Consider the following 20,889-nt stretch of genomic DNA (forward strand, 5'->3'; position numbering starts at 1 on the left):
CATATAACTTTTATGCTTTCGAAAAAATAAGTGAAGGTAGTTTGATATAGGAAGCTAAAAGAGTTAAGGCTTTTATGGACATAAGATATGAACATAAGGGCAATATTCAATAAACACTTCCAAGATAGGGCTCAATGACGAAAGAGAAGAAAGAGGAGGAGGAACATGGAGTATATGGGCTTTATGTAGAATGCTGTGTACCTCTGTGGCTTGCTGTGTTCAGCTGTGTTTGTGCGCTTTGTATTCAGCTGATGTTTTTTACATGGTTCAGACAATTAATGAGCTAGAAAAAACTGCATCTGAACAAAAGTTACTTCTTTGTTATACATCATTCCCCTGCTTACCAATATTGTAAGATGAGCTTCACTTGACAGAAATGTGAAGCATAGGACAGATTATATATCTTCACCTTTTATTTGGAAAATAAGGATGTTTTCCAACTACCTGTTCTCTATCTGTTCTCCCCACATTCACTTCGCCAGTGTTATTAAATTGACAATTTGTTCTGTAACCTCAAGTGCTCTTTTAATAGATTGATTCTAAACATTAATAGTAATGACTTATAATTGTTCTTTCACTACACAGTCAAGTAATACGTTTATGCATGTTTTTTTCTTGTACAACTTTAAAATTTTACCTGGAGTTTCCAAAAACCCTACTTGTTGTACTCTTTGCCCTTATCGTTGTCTTCCCCCCCGCCCCCCCCCTTCTTGAAATTCTTCATCCTATCTCTGTTCTCTGAAGAACCTATTTTCCCCAGATTTCTTCTACTTAGGGCCTTCTATGTTCTTGTTTCAGTCTGAATGGGTTGGTCTCTAGGCCTGCTGCCCAGATGCCATGCTGGAATTTTCTTGACTGCTACCCTGGTTCCACTGTTTCCTTGAACCCACATTGTGTTTCTTTTTCTCTTTACTGGAATATATCTGCAAATAATATTCCCTTAAGGAAGAGAAAATTAGAAGTAAACATTAAAATGGTCTCACATGTCTAAAAATGCCTTTATTCTGTCATTTTGATTAATGGTTTCAGCTGGGTATAGCAACTTAGATTGAAAGTAATTTTTACTGAGAACTTTGAAGGCTTTGCTCCATGGTCTTCCATAAGTCAGAGTTGCTAGTAGAGAAAATCTGCCATCAGTCTGATACTTATTCCTCTGTAGTGACATTTTTTATTTTTCTTGAAAGTTTTAAGAGATTCCCCTTATCCTTGGTGTTTTGAAACTTCACACACATCTAGTTGTGTCTTCCAGTACTTTGTGCTAAGTACGTTGTAGACTTTGTAAATCCAAAGACTCATGTCCTTTACCTCTGGAAAATTCTGTTATATTATTTCTTTGGTAATGCTCTCTCTCCTGCCCCTTTCCGTTTTCTCCAGTCTGTCTGGATGTACTGCTGATTGTATTGTTGATTTGTTGGACCTCCTAGATTGATACTCTGTCTTCAGTTTCTGGGTTTTGTTCAATTTTGGAGGCAGATTTCTTTGGTCTTTATCTTTTAATCCTTCATTTAAAAGTTTAATTTTCAAGAATTTTAAAAAGTATTCCCCAAGTGTTCCTATCATCAAATATCTGAAAATACCTATAACAATTTTTTCTTTTTTTTTTTTTCAGTGTTTCAATTTATTGTTTCCAACTGGCACGGTTTTTTTTTGTTGTTGTTGTTGTTTTGAGACAGTTGCTCTGTTGCTGATGCTGGAGTGCAGTGGCACAATCAGAACTCACTGCAGCCTCGACCTCCCAGGCTCAAGCAATCTCCCACCTCAGCCTCACAAGTAGCTGGGACTACAGCACATAGCTAATTTGTGTGTGTGTGTGTGTATGTGTGTAGTTGGGGTCTCCCTGTGCTGCCTAGGCTCCTGGGCTTTTGAACTCCTGGGCTCAAGCAGTCCTCCCACTTTGTCCTCCCAAACTACTGGGATTACAGGTACGAGCCACTGCGCCCAAACCAATTTTTTTCTTCCTTTTTTTTTTTTAATATATAAAAAACTTTTAGATCTCTCTCATGATACTCTTTTTCCAAAAGTCTGATGACATTTAAGAATTTACAAATGAGACAATAAAAAGACTAATGAAACAGTAGAAAACCAAATGGATATGTGGATGGTTCTTGTCACTTGATTGGTTTCACTTCACTTTTCTCAACTGTTGGGAAACTAGCAGTTTACTGGTGGCCCCTAAAAAATGCCAAAATACATGCGTCTTTGCTTTGGGTCACCAGCACCATCCCTTTGTTGTTCCCAAACAGTTCATTCTATTTCTTTAGAGAAGGACTTGTCTTGTCTTTGTTTGTTGGGAAGTAAACTCCTAGTTCCAGGTGTTCTTCCCTTGAGTGTGTGAGCAGGGGGTGGAGGGTAGTGGTAGTCAGCTGTTCTATTCACAGACTTTGAATTAATCCTTTTCAAACCCAGGTCTCACTCTTGCCTTAGCCCTGTGCCTCTCTAGATTCTTCAGGTAGATGAACTTCCTCCTTGCCTAAATCCATTCCTGATTCATTAGTCAGTCATCAGTTTTCCAGAAGCATTAAAAATATTTTTTCCTTTGACAGCCCCTGGTCTGTTATTTTTATTAAGTTGACTTATAAACATTCCTTTTGCTTTATATTAGTTTGGTCATTTGGTCTTGGGAATGAATGGAGATTTTAACATGTGGTTAGTTTTCCAGCAGAAGACTCCTTAAACCTAGGAAATTCTCTGTAATAGGGCACATTACTAATCTTCCCATTTTTCACCCTGTTTTATTCTCTCTATATTAATTTTGCAGGTAGAACTTCATTACACTTACTTGTTTGTATAATTTTTCTCCCTCTGAGGGCTGTTTTTCCCTCCATCCTCCACATACCAGGGCCAGGGATCATTTTATCCTCCCATTACTTCTAGTGCCTAGTACTGTGCCTGGAATACATCAGTCATTTAATAAATGACTCTGGAGAGTAGCAACCATAATGGCTACTATCTATCAATTACCATTAATGTAGGAGGCACTTGATAAGTAGTTTACATTTTTTTTTACTTCTAATTCTCATGTCAATGCTATCATAAAGATGCTTTTCTTAATTATGGATGAATACATTGAAACTCAGAGAGATTAAATAACATGCCCAAGATCATACAACTAGTTTACTGGCAGAGCCAGAATAGAATTTGGAAGAAGACAGGAAAAAAATACTAGACACAATCTTGTTCATATTTTATAATTAGAAATTTGATTTGTCTCACATTTTAAGTTATATAAAGTTTGCCAGAAATTGTATTGGAAAATTCCAGAAAACAAAATACACTAGCAACACTAGGGAAGTTTCTTTTATATTTCAGCAAGCCTTATATTAAGATTCAGCTTCACCATATATAACAGAAAATCCAAATTATATGGCTTAAGTAAGATAGAGATATATGTTTATTATGTAGAAGTAGTACAGAGTTGGCACTTCAAAACTGATGTGGCTCTTTAGCTTTTTAACTTTCTGTTCTGCCATCCCTAGGTATGACCCTCATTCTTTTGATCTAGAATAGAGGCTGGAGCTTCAGCCATTATAGTCAAGTTTCAAGCAACAGGATGGAGGAAAAAAAGATGCATTACCTCCCTTTTTAAAAAATTTCCTCCCCTTTAAGGAGCCTTCTCAAAATTCCCATATGACTTGACTCTCTTACTTATTTAGGCACGTGACCCCCACCTAGCTGCAAGGGAGACTAGGGAATGTCGTCTTCTAGTTATTCTGAGCTCTAGCCAAATATGAATACTCGTTTTATGTTTTCTGCATCTACTCCTATAGTTCTCCTATTCTTACACTTTGGAATGCCATTTTTCTCAGTATCTAAATCCTACCTTTCCTTTAAAGTTTAGCTCAAATGCTACTTCCTCCCAAAGTCTTCTCAATGAATCTCTCCTTGTAAACTCTTATCTTTGTGTACATACAGGTTGCCCAGGGAAGGTGTGACATATACTCTTAATGGATATTTATTGAGTGAATGCTTAAATTACTCTATTTGGAAAGAGGAAGCAATTTTATTATGTTTATTTTCTTATTTTCTTGAAATCCTTCATAGAGAAAGGATTAGAAAGATATTTTAAACTAGTTTTTGATAAAATTATGAATTAATTTTAAATTATATAGACTATAAAAGTCATTGAGTTAAAGTTTGTATCTTAGCGTATTCTATTAATAATTAAGAAATGTATTTTTAATGCATTATTTTCTGGATTTTTAAGGAAAACATTTAAATAAGTTTGGCATATGTTATTTGCAGTGTAAATGCAGTTTTTTTGCAGCCTAGATGTTTGTGTTTTATTACTTTTAATTACTTTAGAATAGTTTTAGATTTTAAAGTTGCAAATGAAAAATAAACTGTTAATGCTGCTTCCAAGGCCCAGTAACCTCCTCTATTAGACACAACAGAAAGTTTATTTGGAAGGTTAAAAAGTTGTATTTGTTTCTTACAGAAAGTTAGAAAAACAGAAAAACACAAAAGGAAAAAAATTTAAATCGCCCATAATCTCACAACTGAAAGATAACTGGAATTAATATTTTAGCATATATATAATTTTTTAATTTTATGTGTGATATATATGCTACTTCCAATAGCTACTTCCAGTTTTTTACTATTGCAAATAAAAACATAGTTTCGTTGAGTCTTTTTTGCTTATCTGTTTTCTTAGGATATATTTAATTGTTTGGTCAAAAGAGAGACTCATTTTTAATATTGTTCTGTATTTCCAAATTACCTATCATAAATGTGTCTACTATAAGTAAAACAGTCCCTATACATTTTCCAGTACCAGGTAATTAAAAGTACTAATTTTAAAACAAATCTCTCCAAATTTTATAAATAATCTCATTTATTTTTGTGGCTTTACATACCATCTATGTGCTCAAGGTTTTCAAATTTATACCTCTAATCTAGACCTTGTCCCTGAATTCCAGACGTATATTCTGCTGCCTGATTGACATCTCCACTTCGATATTTAATAGATGTCTCAAAGTTGTCATGTCCAAAATGGAGCTCTTGATGTTTCCCAAAATAGTAAATACTACAGTTTTCCTCATCCCAATTAATGGAAAATCATCATTTTTCTCATACGCTGCTTCCAGTCTGTCATCAAATCTACCTCAAGTATATTCAGAATTTGACGACTTCTCACCAGCACCACTGTCATTATCCCGATTCAAGCCTCCATCATCTCTCATTGTTACTGTGACCTCATGATCATTCTCCTTGCTTCAGCCCTGGCCCCTGCAGGCAGCATTCAGTATAGCAGTAGAGTTGTTCCTGTAAAAATGTAGTCAGATCATGTCACTGCCCTGCTCCGAACCCCACAGAGATATCTTGGTTCATAAATATCTACAAGTCATTATACCATCTCATTTTCTATTACCTCTCTTCTTCTTCTACTCTCATCTCCTTCCATTCTTCCCGTTTCTTCTCTATTTCTACCTCACTGGCTTTCTTGTTGTTTTCCCCTAACTTGCTAGGCCTCCTGCCGCTGTTGCCTTTTTCTCTTAAAGAGACACTCTTCCTATCAGTTTTACTCAAAAGTCTCTTTCTCAGGAGGCCTTCCCCCACATGTCATTCCTAGCTGCTTTTGTGTTTGATTTATTTTACTGCTTATTCTTATTTTTGGTCTGTCTGTCCCTCCAGTATGTAAGTTTCATGGAGGAAGGGAATTTCATCTGTTTTGTTCACTAATAGAACCTTCAGTGCCTACAGCATAAAAACTAATGAACATGCTGGTTCATGTATTCATCAATCATTCACATTTCTGCCTTTTTTGAATTAATTGCTCATTTTTTATAGTTGTCTTTTGTCCTAATTAATATATAATAACTGTATATTAAGGATATTAATGTTATGTGTTTTATTTTTGTAACGACAAATGTTATTTGACAAGGCATCAAATTTGTCATTTGCTAATATTTTTTCATATTTTGTTTGCCATTTAAACTGTATTGAAAAGCTATGAAATTTTGGAGAGAGATACACGCGCACACATTTTTTTAAATGGCTTCTCTTGAGAGTGCTCTCACAGCTCTGCACATCTTGTAATCAAAGACATTGTCCATGTAGACTGTCTTTTCAAGGATGTTTGCATAGTAGATATCCTTGGAATATGATAACTGTGTCTCCCTTAGGAGTATGGGCAGGCATGCTCACTGCCTGCTATAAGAAATTTGAGTTCCCTAAACTCAGGTTCATTCTTTTGCAATGCATTTGACTGCATATGCAGTTGCCACCTGGCCTGTTTAGGTTGCTCTGTGGGAATTGGGGCTCAGGAAACTGATACAAATGCTGACAGTCTTGCTACTCTTATTGCTATGAGTAATAAGTCCCCTGTCTCTGACCTAGGAATATTGTACTTCTGTTATAGCATCCATGAAATTGCAGTAGGCTAACTAGTAAGCTTGCAAGGAAGATAATATCTCAGACTTTTACATTTCTCCATATCTTCTTTTAATTTTATGCTCTTTAGGACTTTTGCTATCCTGAAATGAAATACAGTTTTACCTGAATTGTCTTTGAAAATTTTTAAAGTTTTTATTTAATTCATTTGATGCTTCTGTAGTTGGGCTGAGGCAGGTAGTCAACCTATTTTTTTTCCTAATAAACAGTTATTTTATTGCCATTTATTTAGTTGTCCATGTTTCCTCCATTGATTTAAAAATCTAACCTTTATCATGTACTAAGTATAATTTTTCTGTATTTTTCTTTTCCAGTAACCTCTATATTCTATTGATTTTTCATATCTAGGAACATTTCCAAGTTTTTTTGTCAGTAAATTTAAAAAGTTTTAAAAATCATATGTCCTGTGTAAATCTTAAGAAGGTTGTTCATAAGTATTAGTCACTAACTTTGTGAAATTCCTAAATTTTAGATGGTAATTGCATGCAATCAGAAATAATTGTTTTATCAACTTTGTTAATACATGAGTTATGTTTTTATAATTCTGTAGCACTGAAGTATAAATATATTCTAATGACTTATAAAATCTATATCTTTTTTGCTAGACTACACTTGCTGCTTTGAAGGATGAAGTTGTTTCTGTTGAAAATGAACTCTTAGAATTGCAAGAAGTAGAAAAAAACCAGAAAACCCTTGTTGAAATGTATAAAACTCAGGTGACTACTGCATTTATTTTAGTGCTTACTAAAATTGGTAGACAATTTAAAACACTATTTGTTTGCAATCTAAATAAACAGAACTGAAGAGAGTTGGGGCTATCATTGTGGGTTATAATATGGTATGACTCAAATATTTCTTAAGGTCCCACACATCTTTGTAAATAGATGATTCTGCCAATTACTGATTCCAACACTGCATATGGATATAGTGGATATTCCTAAAAGTAGATTTAATATTAATTACATAGGTATAATGTGACCTCTAATGTATTCTTGTTAATCTTGGCTATATTTGTCTGTCATCGTGTATATTTAATGGTATTGATTTAGATTAATGACTCCTTTCTAGGGTCATTAAAGTTCATTATACCTCCTTTCTCAGGAAATAAAGTATAATTCAGATTTATTCACATGAAATGCCAAGAAAAGAACATGTGACAATATATATGAAATAGACCATGTGTTCAATGGTAATTTGTAGAAAAACCTTTATTTTTTGGAAATGTAGTATTCAAGAAAAAACTTCATGAGAAAGATGGGACTTATGCAGGTCCTTGCATGATGGGTAACACACTGGTCAGAGAAAGTTTGAATTAAAGAATAATGAACTGGCTGGGCATAGTAGCTCACACCTGTAATTCACTGAGAGGCTGAGGTGGGCGGATCACTTGAAGTCAGGAGTTTGAGACTAGCCTGACCACTATGGTGAAACCCTGTCTCTACTAAAAATACAAAAATTAGGCAGGTGTAGTGACACGCACCTGTAGTCTCAGCTACTCAGGAGGCTGAGGCAGGATAATTGCTTGAATCCAGGAGGTGGAGGTTGCAGTGAGCCGAGACTGTACCAGTGTGCTCCCAGACTGGGCGACAGAGCAAGACTCCATCTCCAGAAAAAAAAAAAAAAAAAAAAAAAGAGTGAACTAAGGATGAAAGCTTAAGGGGAGCAAAGTGTGGGCAGTAGAAAGGGGCTGCATCTCGATGGATTAGATGGGAAAATTAGAGTTGAGACCTCCAGTTAGAGTATTTCAGTCATCCAAGTCTGAGGTAGGAATGGAGATTGTGGGGGACTGTGGGACCTCTTCTTCATCAGGGTCTTCCAGCTGGTTATTTGTGTTTAATCCCTCAGCAGGAATATTGTTGTTGAGTGACCATATTCTGGGTGCAGGGCCTAGAATCTTTTTTTTTTTTAAATCAGATTTTGATTTGGTGGGAAAAATAATTTAAATGGAAGCTAGTTTGGACCAGAGACTGGTTCTTTGAAGTGACATTGATCTGCAAATGAAACCTTTGTAGTCTTCAAAGCTCAACTGGAGAGTTTAGAAGTATTGATGAGAGAAGACAGGTAAATCAGACAAAGATTGTGGGTTAGAGTAGACCACTGAGTGATTCCGTATTTAAAGAAGGAATAACATTAGATGAACCAATCGAGGATATTGATAGGAAAATGATGACTTGTTTAAAATGAAATTTTAAATTTTAGATTTTTATCTCATGATTCTAAAAATAATATGTTTCTCTAATAACAGACTTTATTTTCAGGTACAAAGTTGTATCTCTAATAATAGACTTTATTTTCAGGTACAAAAGTTGCAAGAAGCAGCTGAAATAGTAAAAAGCAGATGTGAAAATTTGCTACATAAAAATAACCAAATAACAAAAACCAAAAATAAAAATATAGAGAAGGTATGTTTGGAATTTCAAATAAAATATAAAATATATAAAAATTTTATTTATATATTTTTTACTTTATAAATAGTATGCAAATTTATTCATTTTGGTCATTTTCTCTAGTTCATACTTAGGAAAGGGCTAGTCTTAACCTCTGTAAGAGTTTGTTTTCCAAGGAAATAATGTTTCTTCCAGGCTGGAAATGTTGTTTGTTTATATGAATTATTTTCACTTTTTTGTTAATATTTGGAAAATAGCATAACATAAATGTTTAATTTTTCTGATGCAAGAACAGGCTTTAAATAGCTCAAAAAATGGTTATCAATCATAAGTATACAAACCTAAGTACCTCTCATTTTTAATCTCACCCTTTTTTTCTGGTTATAAATCTTTTATGTCTAAAAAAGCAAAGCCAATATCTGCTAAATGCATTTTTGAAGAAAAATAATATCTTTTAAAAAACCATCATTTCTTTTATTTGTTCTATTGCAACAGAATGAAGGGAAGGCCAATGTTGGCGAGTTATGATGTTTTTGTGAATATTTTAAAGTTTTTAAATGAAACCACATCTCTGGGTTTTTGTGTTGTTTTGGTAAAGAAGCAGTGAAAGTTGTAGGATGCTGACTCCTGGCAGCAGAGGTCATGCGATGTTAGTGGTCAGTTCCATCTGAATCTAATAAGGTTACTCTCTCTGGGTTGCTCCCCTATCTTAGGATTGAGGAGTCAGAGCGAGGCAATAATGTGAAGAAGGGGTCAGCCACAGCAAGCGTCCTCCAGTTATACAGAGATAAAGATAGCCCACTGAATGCACAACTTACTGCTTTCATGGAATTACTTTTCACCTATTTTTAGCAGGCCAGCGAAGAAACCATTTTATGTCTTTTGGTCTCTTTTTCTCATGAAACATACCAGTGCAAATGTCTCCTTTTCTGCTAGGCAGCACTGCAAATAAAAGCATATTTTACAGTTCTGTTCAAATGACAGAAAGGGCTGGAGCCTTTTTCAGATACTATGAGGTCACGATGTTTTCTTTCTAGTATTTTACAAGACAACTACTTTTTTAATGAAAGTTTTCTTTTTCTTCACTGTTTTAAGTCTCCTGGTTTTCTCATGGTTTCTAAGATGTTTTAGGGACACTGAGGGATCCTTTGTTCTGGTTTTGTCTTTCATGATCAAGAATGCCAGATACTACACAGAAACTATTAGGTGTTCCCATCTCAGGGAAAGAGTCTATTTTTTGTAATTAGCAGTGCAAACATTTCTTAAGGTTGCCGCTTTTCACATCTCCACAAAAGTGCTGCAGTGAGGAACTGCAGTAGCCAAAGCAGATTAATGTAGATGAAATTAGATTTGTTGATAGTAACATTAATGGTCAAATTAAAGGCAAGCGAGAACTGATGATACTAGCTATTTTTAAATAATATACAGTAAACCCTACCAGTTTTGGCTAAGATGAGTGAAGCAAGCTGCTCTAATTTAGGTAAGTATCTGAGTTATAAGATTGAATGACTAAAAGTGACATTTCCTTTAGAACCTATAGCTGGATAGTAGACAACTACAGCTTTATTAGTAATGATTATTAGTGATAATCTGTGCTTGAATATAATGTCAGGATTTTAAAAATTTGCTTTTAAAAATTAGTTAAACATCCACCCTGTCAGCTAATTTACCCTATTTATGTGCTCAATACACTTTTTGAAAACTAAAGTCTACCCCACTTTTTAGTTATACATTCTTATTTAACAGAGTTTAAATTAATATTTATTCAGTTGTGTTCTTATTTAAAGCCATTATACCTAAAATACTTGTGTTACAAGCATATCTAGTATTTAAGGTAATAAAAATATTAATGCTGAATGTGTGATCTTGCACTTATTTCCCTACTGCCACAACTCAGATGAAAGGCCAGATGGAGTCTCATCTGAAAGAGTTAGAGCGTGTCTGCGATTCCTTGATGGCAGCTGAACGGAGGCTTCACGAGTGTCAGGAGAGTCTGCAGTGCTGCAAGGGGAAGTGTGCAGACCAGGAACACACCGTTAGGGAGCTTCAGGGCCAGGTGTGCAGCCATCCTTCTGAGTTTTGCTAAATGCGTTAAAAGAATGCTTTGGAATGATTTCACCAGTTGAGGGCGCTCATGTCAGAGCTTGATTTTTAAATTCCCATCTACTTAGTTTGTAAAACATCATTTTCACGCAGATACTATAATACTGTTTTGCAAGCTATTCTTTTAGTATTTTATGGTGAAAAATTGGTAATTAAAATTCCTATTTTGGTTTATTCATGCAAATCTATAGACATTTGAAGACATGGTAATAGAATCAGAGAAGGAGCAAAGTTATACTTACATATATGTTCCTTGATGTCAGGATAAGGTAAATTATTGAAATTTACAAAAATTAGAATTTATTTTAATTAGAATTGTACATCAAGTTTTTGGGATTTTTTTCAGTCTGCTTTTTTGTTTTTTTTTTTTTCTGTTTTACTTTTTATACCATCAGAATAGGGATCATGTGTGTCCTGTTAGTAGTAGCCACATAGCCGTCTCCTAGCTCAATGCCTAGCACATAGTAAGCACTCAATATTTTTTTAATTAATGAAATTTTTTTAAAGGAGCAGTCCAAGGATGGTGACAAGTCTTTTTTCTTTTACTTTCAAGACAGTTTTAGGAAGCATTCCCTGTCTATCTTCCAAATATAATCTGGATTTTAATTTTGCAAAAAACCAAATACTGCATTTTCTCACTTAATCAGTGGGAGCTAAATGATGAGAACACGTGGACACATGAGAAGAACAACACACACTGGGGCCTTTCAGAGGGTGGAGAGTGGGAGGAGGGAGAGGATCAGGAAAAATAACTAATAGGTAGTAGGCTTAATACTTGGTTGACGAAATAATCTGTACAACAAACCCCCATGACACAAGTTGACCTGTGTAACAAACCTGCATTTGTACCCCTGAACTTAAAAGTTAGATAGAAATATGCAGACAAAATTTTAGAGTTCAAAGAGATTTTTCTAGTAAAATGTCAGATGACATAGATTAGCCTAAATTACTAATTGAAATTATGAGAAAAAAATTTTTTCCTTAAATCAAAACTTCTTACATTATTTAGATCAGATTTTGAAGCAGTGGGAAGAATATTCTGTCTTGGCATGGGCGAGTGTGTCTTTGATTGTTTACTTCATTTTGCTTCTCAAAAAAACACATTTTTTACTGACAGTTTCAACTTCACAGATATTCAATTATTAATCAGTATTTTTAGGTGAAACAGAAAATCATAAGAGAAACCCTAGGTATCCAAAAATAGGAGATTAATACTGCTTCAAATTTTCGTATTTCAACTTAACAAAATAAATACCTTTCTTCAATAAGGTGTTGTTCAAAATGTTTTAATTGCCATCATCCTGAATTTTTTTCAGTTGATTATTTTCCAACACAGGCAACACATCTTCTTTAAATATAACCAGGAATTTAAAACTTCCATTTTAACAATATAACGTTTTCTTGGTGTCTTTCTGTGTGAGAGTAGTAACATTTATACCTTCTCATTGCTTGTGGTCTAACAATAAATTGTGTGGATTTCTTTGGAAGTTGATAGTGAAGAAAATGACTAAGAAACCTTTTTTTTTCTTTTAGGTTGATGGAAATCACAGTCTTCTGACAAAGCTTTCTCTGGAAGAGGAAAACTATCTTATTCAGTTGAAGTGTGAAAACCTTCAACAGTAAGTATTAAATTACTTAACATTGCTGCTGCATATTTCTCTGCACACTAAACTTTTGAAATATATGTTTTCTGTAAAAAGAAAATTAGAACAGATGGACACAGAAAATAAAGAGCTTGAGAAGAAGCTGGCAAACCAAGAAGAATGTCTTAAGCACAGCAATCTTAAGTTTAAAGAGAAATCTGCAGAATATACAGCATTGGCCAGACAACTGGAAGCCGCTTTAGAAGAAGGTAGACAAAAGGTATGCATGGCCTTTATTTAGAAACTTTTTAATTCATTTACCAAAGAGTCATCTTTTTAAACATCTTGCCAAACCAGTAGTTATTGTTTTGTCTTGATGACAGGGTGAAGGGAGCAATTACATTTTTGTTCTTTAACTATCTTCTCTTTCAAGCAAAACAGATACATTGCTGGGCTAGAGTTACTTCACTAGATAAATGGTAATGTGGCTGGGGAAAGGGCAGAGATGGAAACCACTTTGAAGACATAATCTCCTCCTGTACCTTTTTTTTATATACAACCAAATTGAATGTGCAAATAATTGAACATTTTTGTTTTGATCAGGATTCAGTGAGCTGTAATGTTCAAGTCCCTTTTGACAAATATGGTTGCATAAATAAATACATACAATATTAAATTTCAGTTACATCCATTAGGTTAGCATTCAATGAATACTTCAGTATCAGGCAATCTGCTAGTGCTTGAGATGCAAAGATGAATGAGACCTGGCCTTAGCTCTCAGCACTCTCATAATCTGGTAGGGTTCAGCCTAAGTGCATTTTGGAAATGCCAGGTATGCTCTCAGATTCCTTCCTGAAAGGAAGAGTTCAGAGTCCCAGAGGTATGTCTGCCCTCTCCTTTCTCTCCTGCTACGGTGGAATATGGGGCTATCTGTAGCTTCTGCCCATGTGAGAGTGCCATCACTGCCCTGTTACCATGGCCTACACTGAGGGGATGGTGCCGAGGGCATTGGTGTTTGTCCTAAGGGCCTTTTCTCCCATAGCTTCAGATCACACTGGCATCTCTCATGCATAATTGTTCTTGGAATATGTACAGAAGAAATCTTTATAATAACTTAGAACTGAGTTCATAGGAATTAGGTTGGAGGACAGTCCTTTCCACTAGCTCCTTGTTCCTGGATCAATCCCTGCCTCTACTCTCATTCTTGTGGCTCCAACCCAGCATTCTTACAAATAGGCTTCCACATATCTGATTCCTTAGAAGAACATAACTAAGCTAGACTTCCTGCCAAAATAAGTAATCAGGTAAATATGAAAATTCAAATTCAGACCAGTTTGGAAGTGAACGAATGAAGAACCAGTCTCCGTGTTTGTGTGTGTGTGTGTTTGTAGGAAGTGTGTATACCAGTTCCTACTCCCAGTTCTGTTAATCCAAGTGTATAATGAGCATTTAACAAGGAATTTCTATGTTCCATCACTGCTCTTAACACCCTGGTGAATATAAATGCTATAAAAATGGTAACTGGTCTCAGTCTGTTTTTAAAATATACTGTTGGAGAAAACACCTACCTAAGTCACAGAGCAGTGAAAATGTATACATCTCTTCCATCTCAAGCCAATTTTGCAGATATTTAATGCTGCGAAGATAAGTATAGTACATACTTACACTATATATGCTTCTTCAAGATAGAACATCTTTAAACTTGGATATAACATACAAGTAATATGTTTAGAAAAAAGGTACAATATAACTATGTCAAGGCTTTAAATCATATTTTAAAGAAAGCACTTTATTTTACTCTTTTGATAAAAATTACAGGTTGCTGAAGAAATAGAGAAAATGTCATCTAGAGAGAGAGCTTTACAAATTAAAATATTAGATCTGGAAACTGAGCTTAGAAAGAAAAACGAAGAACAAAATCAACTTGTTTGCAAAATGAGCAGTGTGAGTATTAGCATGGCTTAACATATTATAAAAAATAGCATTTAATATTCTTACCATGTAGAAAGTATAAAGCGAGTAAATCAAGGCTATTGTTTTACTGATAATATTAAAAATAACAAGCAATATAAAACATAAAAAATAAAAATGTTATGATATGCCAAATAATTTATTATTCTGCCTCCTTGGATGGCATGTATTGCATTGCCCTCAAATCTGATAAAATCTCATCAGGCCCTTTCCCTACATGTTACTTTTGCAATGACCACTGCTTAATGAAAATTACAGATATAATCTACTTGATTTCATCCTGATATGAATTTTTCATTTTTTAAAGATAAACACGTGAGTTTTATATCTGTCTTGAATAATGAATATTTTATTTTAGAAAGTTATAATTTTGTATTAAACATTCAGTATTGTTAGATATGCATGTGAGATGGATACTTTAGTCCATTCAGTCGAGAAATGAAAATACCAAATTGACTGTGTTCAATTAGTCTTCTGTTTTTTTCCTGAATACGCATGAAATAGTCAATTGGCATAGAATATTCTGAAAGCTAGTATTACTCATGATTAAATTACTTAATAACTATCTACTAGATAATGACATAGAGAATAATGATACTGTATTTTTTCCAGGATCCAGAGAGTCCATTAAATCTATTTTTTTTATTCCCAAGTGTCTAAAAAGTTGAAAACCTAAAAGATTCAAGGGTTAAATGACTTTTGGCATGCACAATTTGATTTTATTGCCATCAAAAGTTTCATGACAACTTAATCAGAACAAAATGTCGATCACCTTTAATTTAGCACAGGCCTTCCATTTATTTCAAAACTTTTTTTTAAACTCACCATTAGAGTTTCTGACATTGTAAAATATGTGTGCTGTTTTTTGTGTAATTGAAGCCTCTGAAAAAATAAATGAGGTGGGTTTTGCTGTAATATCCCTAGTACTTGGCTAAAGTTAGTAAAATAAACAGATTCCATTCACAATTGCTACCAAGAGAATAAAATATTTAGGAATACAACTTACAAGGGATGTGAAGGACCTCTTCAAGGAGAACTATGAACCACTGCTGAAGGAAATAAGAGAGGACACAAACAAATGGAAAAACATCCATAGTCATGAATAAGACAAATCAATATCATGAAAATGGCCATACTCCCCAAAGTAATTTATAGATTCAGTGCTATCCCCATCAAGCTACCATTGATTTTCTTTACAGAATTAGAAAAAACTACTTCAAATTTCATTTGGAACCAAAAAAGAGCCCACATAACCAAGACAATCCTAAACAAAAAGAACAAAGCTGAAGGCATCACATTACCTGACTTCAGACTATACAACAAGGCTACAGTAACCAAAATAGCATGGTACTGGTGCCAAAACAGATACATAGACCAATGGAACAGAACAGAGGCCTCAGAATAACACCACACATCTACAACCATCTGATCTTTGACAAACCTGACAAAAGCAATGAGGAAAGGATTCCCTATTTAATAAATGGTGTTGGGAAAACTGGCTAGCCATATGCAGAAAACTGAAACTGGATCCCTTCCTTATACCTTATACAAAAATTAACTCAAGATGGATTAAAGACTTAAATGTAAGACCTAAAACCATAAAAACCCTAGAAGAAAACCTAGGCAATACCATTCAGGACATAGGCATGGACAAAGACTTCATGACTAAAACACCAAAAGTAATGGCAATAAAAGCCAAAATTGACAAATGGGATCTAATTAAACTAAAGAGCTTCTGCACAGCAAAAGAAACTATCATCAGAGTGAACAGGCAACTGACAGAATGGGAGAAAATTTTTGCAATCTATCCATCTGACAAAGGGCCAATATCCAGAATCTACAAAGAACTTAAACAAATTTACAAGGAAAAACACCCTATCAAAAAGTGGGCAAAGAATATGAACAGACACATCTCAAGACATTTAGGCAGCCAAAAAACATATGAAAAAAAGCTCATCATCACTGGTCATTAGATAAATGCAAATCAAAACCACAGTGAGATACCATCTCATGCCAGTTAGAATGACGATCATTATAAAGTCAGGAAGCAACAGATGCTGGAGAGGATGTGGAGAAATAGGAATGCTTTTACACTGTTGGTGGGAGTGTAAATTAGTTCAACCACTGTGGAAGACAGTGTGGCGATTCCTCAAGGATCTAGAACCAGAAATACCATTTGACTCAGCAATCCCATTACTGGGTGTATACCCAAAGGGTTATAAATCATTCTACTCTAAAGACACATGCACACATGTGTTTATTGCAGCACTATTCACAATAGCAAAGACTTGGAGCCAACCCAAATGCCCATCAGTGATAGACTGAATAAAGAAAATGTGGCACATATACACCATGGAATACTATGCAGCCATAAAAAAGGATGAGTTAATGTCCTTTGCAGGGACATGGATGAAGCTAGAAACCATCATTCTCAGCAAACTAACACAAGAACAGAAAACCAAACACCGCATGTTCTCACTCATAAGTGGGAGTTGAACAATGAGAACACATGGATACAGGGCAGGGAACATCACACTGGGGCCTGTCAGGGCATGGGGGGCTAGGGGAAGGATAACAGTAGTAGAAATACCTAATGTAGAGGATGGGTTGATGGGTGCAGCATACCCAGCATGTGTATATCTATGTAACCAACCTGCACATTCTGTACATGTATCCCAGAACTTAAAGTATAATAATAATAAAAAATAAAGATCTGATGTTTTGTGAAACCTGATAATTTTTGTACTAGTAAAATTCTAGAATTCTAAGCATAGATTTAAAACATTGCTGAAAAATTAGTTTGTGTGTTTTATGCCTTCCAGGGGACAGTTAAGTGGGCAGTATTTAATATGCCTGCTTTAGCCCCATTTGAATTGTAAGCACTCTGAGAGCATGTCTCGTAGTTGCCTTTATCCCTGGTGTCTCCCACAGTGCCCTGCTCACCTGCAGGCCTTTTTGTATTTTCTGTCCAAGTACCCTAATGGGGTGGCGCAGAATGGATGTACAGATCTGAGGATGACCTCAGCAGCTTAAACCAAGGCACCCCTCCTGAAGCCTGAAATGTCTTTGAAGTCTTATGTATTATCCTAAAATCCATTGACATTTTATATCCTACCCTACAAAATAAGTGTTACTATTTTTCTTTCCAAATTTTTGAGTAAAACTCATTGTATTTATCCTGTGACTTTGTACTGCTAAGCCTATCACATTATTTTTTACCTGCCCCATTTCCTGAGATGGGCATTGCTCAGTTTCAGAAGGTATCAGGTGTCATTGAACACCTGATATGAAGGATGTAAAAGTTCTCTCTTTTCTGTCTAGGTGTCTGTATTTTAATTGGAAGCTAGATGATATTTGCAACCTGTGGTTATCTAAAGCATTGTCAGTGAACTCACCTACTTAAGAATTCATATGCACCTTAGTTAAAAAAAAATGTATTGCAGTTTTAAATTTTTTCCTCAAAGAACAACTTTAATGTGAAGAATTATTTTTATTTTTTAAGGGATTCTAGAAATAAAATGTTCACATTATCAAAACTAGAGTTCTGTCAACTTTTAAGACGTTTAATTATTTTGGAATAAAATGTGAATTTTTAGACAGAAAATGGCAAAAACTGGTATGAAAATGTATCATCTTACATGTGAAATTATAACAGTTGTTAAAGAACCTATTAAGTTAATTATGTTAAATATGTAATAATTTGGTGCTAAATGAATGTGTATTATAAATTATATCAGTGAAAATCAACCATATGTGTGCTTTAATTATTAATTTTAAAGAAGAGTGAGCTCTAAGAATGAACACATCAGATGTGAGTATTCTTTTAAAAAATCAAAAAGAATTATCTAGTTATTGTATATATGTTTTTAATATTATGACTCTGCTCCTTTGGAATGAATGCTATTATTGCTTATCTGTATTTTTTTCCTTTTTTTCTTTAGAAAGCACAACATCAGGAAGTGTGTTTGAAAGAAGTACAAAATAGTCTTGAGAAGTCAGAAAATCAAAATGAGAGTATTAAGAATTATTTACAGTTTCTTAAAACTTCGTATGTAACAATGTTTGAATAAATTGTCAGATTTATTTTCTCTAAGTAGTAGATTTTTATTATGAGTCTAAAATGTGATTGGGTAAAAAAATAAATATACTACCAGTTATATTTTATGATTTATGGGTGATAGTATTAGAGTTTTTATGTAAAGATTTTTGAAACATAATTTATCTAACTGAAACTTTAAAATAGGATAGTTGTTACTTTTCATTTTTGCTGGATAATTCTTATTTATCTCTGGTTTAATTTCTTTTAAAAGTAAATTGGTTTTTAGAATTTTTCTCTCACACATACACATAGAAGTCCGATTAATTCTTTGTGATGTTTGTAGCCACCATTCAAGTGAATTTGTAGTAAGTCTTTGCCAATTTGATTTTAAATAATGTATATAATTGATTATATTGTGGCGATATATAAATGTAATAAAGTAAAATATTCTTAATTTTAATTTTTAATAATGGTGTAATTACATACTTTCTAAAGCTACTAAGTTTTAAGTCACAGCTATTAAATACCAGCTGCTAATGACAGGTGAAAACGTGGTCATGCATTGTTTCTTTATAAAGAACAGACATTCAGGCTGTCTTCAATTTGTAGTCTCTTTTATTCATTTTATACTAATGATTATCTGATATTATTATTATTTTAGGCATTCTAAAGCCCCTTAGTTAAATAAAAGATTAAAGGAGAACAACTTATCCCACCTTTCCATGGCCAACTCACATGGAGATGATCAAAATAAGCACTCTTGACATCAAGAAGCTTTAAAATAAGGTCTTTAGTATTGAGATGAAGTTGTCCAAGTTGACAAAGAACTTGTTTGCTATAATCTCCCACTGTGTGTGCCAAGGCAGGATACTCTAAAAGGGGATGGACGTGGTTTACAAAGGATCAAGTAATAATGACTCCTCTTGGACAATGACTTTAGAGCTGTTAATTCAAAGGAACACTCAGGTCTTAAAAGATCTCTAAAAAAGGCAGGTTTTGAACTACACAGTTCCAGCCTATGAACAGACATATCTCTTTAAGATGTTTTATGCTCTTTCCTGATCAGAGTTGAGGGCCTGGTCCCCACTGATCCCCTCACTTTTAAGACTGTCGTATCATCCACAGATGCTTACTTTCTAGTGACCCAATTGCTTCATAGTATTTTTCTTAAAATAGCAAAATACAGAGTGTCAGAACTGGCCACATTTTTTACCCAACAATTGCTGACAAGATTAGTGTCACTTTTTAAAAAAATCGTAGTACTCATGGTACTAAAAACATACCTGACCCTTGCAGCCGTTTCTTTATCTCCTAACACAAAGGGAGCCTCAAGAAATGCCCACATGAAAGGAAAGCAAAGCTCTTGAGTTTTACTCACTAAACTGTAAGCTCCTTAAGGGCTGAAATGTATCTTAGTCATATAAATATCTAGGTACTCAGTTGATGTTTGTGGATAGATGGACAGATGTTGAAAGAAGCAGGTATTCATACTCCTGTTTTAGATATGAAAAATGTAAGCAAAAAGGGTTAACTACTATGGCTGTGGTATGAAACTTAAGTTTAAAGTTGGCATTTAAATTCAAGTCTACAATATTAAAGTTCTATGTACAGTGCTGTTTTCCCACTGTAGCAGCAGCCCAGCAGCAGCGCTGCTATGATTGATTAAGCACTTGCTATGTTGCAGAGTTAATACTTGTGATAATATATTAACTTGTTTAATTTTCAGGAAACTAAGACATGGAAAGGTTAGGTAACTTGCCCAAGGTCGCACAGCTAGTAAGTGGCAGACGTCCAGAGTCTCTGCTCTGCTCTTAACTCTCACCATACTACCTCTGTATCCATTTCATAAATAAAGATAGTGGTTTCTTTTAACAGTAATGCGTTTGTCTTACCCTTGAATACCTCCTTTCTCATATTTTTAATTTTTTATTGTTACCAAAATAATTTGTGCTTATGGCATTTAAAAATTGGTGCCTGCAGCTTTAGATGGACTGTGTATGAAAAGACTACCACAGAGTTCCTAAGGTTGGTATTTAGCTCCTAGTGACACAACATGACAAAGGAAAGTTGCTGAATGCTAGAATTTAACAATCTCTGCTTAATACTGTTTCCGTGTGAAGCATTAGGTACACACATTGGGCTTACCTGGTATGTGACATAAATTCAATGTCAGTGAGGTCCTTGAGCCAGAAAGCCCATTTCCCCACAGTACTAAAAGATCTGCAGGATTTTCCCTTTAACTTTGATATTCAGGGCCTCAAGACTTTCTAAGTTGTAAATGTTTTATTCCATTATCTATGTTACTATTACTTCTCATGTTCCTTTCCTCTTTAGTTGGCCTCCTGGATCTGACCTCCATGCAGCTTTGTCTTTTCCCTCAGGTTATCTGCACTGGGTCTCTTATGAGGTATTTCCT

At 34.5% G+C, this 20,889-nt stretch overlaps 1 protein-coding gene across 12 annotated transcripts in view; it reads left to right on the forward strand.

Annotated features, from left to right (window-relative positions):
• Positions 1 to 20,345, forward strand: part of LOC105482777 (outer dense fiber of sperm tails 2 like) — a 48,092-nt gene extending 27,747 nt beyond the window's left edge. For 11 of the 12 annotated variants that reach the window (XM_071086069.1, XM_071086182.1, XM_011743107.3 and 8 more), the window contains 7 exons: positions 6,996 to 7,106; positions 8,688 to 8,792; positions 10,675 to 10,833; positions 12,414 to 12,499; positions 12,581 to 12,743; positions 14,282 to 14,407; positions 18,376 to 20,345. In XM_071086069.1, the coding sequence (XP_070942170.1) occupies positions 6,996 to 7,106; positions 8,688 to 8,792; positions 10,675 to 10,833; positions 12,414 to 12,499; positions 12,581 to 12,743; positions 14,282 to 14,407; positions 18,376 to 18,504 (879 nt within the window). In that variant the 3' untranslated portion in view covers positions 18,505 to 20,345. Of the gene's footprint in view, positions 1 to 6,995; positions 7,107 to 8,687; positions 8,793 to 10,674; positions 10,834 to 12,413; positions 12,500 to 12,580; positions 12,744 to 14,281; positions 14,408 to 15,633; positions 18,329 to 18,375 lie in introns of those variants that run through there. The other variant, XM_071086411.1, reaches the window with a different exon arrangement.
• The last annotated feature ends 544 nt before the right edge of the window (positions 20,346 to 20,889 follow it).

This window comes from Macaca nemestrina, chromosome 1, assembly GCF_043159975.1.
Source record: "Macaca nemestrina isolate mMacNem1 chromosome 1, mMacNem.hap1, whole genome shotgun sequence".
NCBI classification, from domain to species: Eukaryota; Metazoa; Chordata; class Mammalia; order Primates; family Cercopithecidae; genus Macaca; species Macaca nemestrina.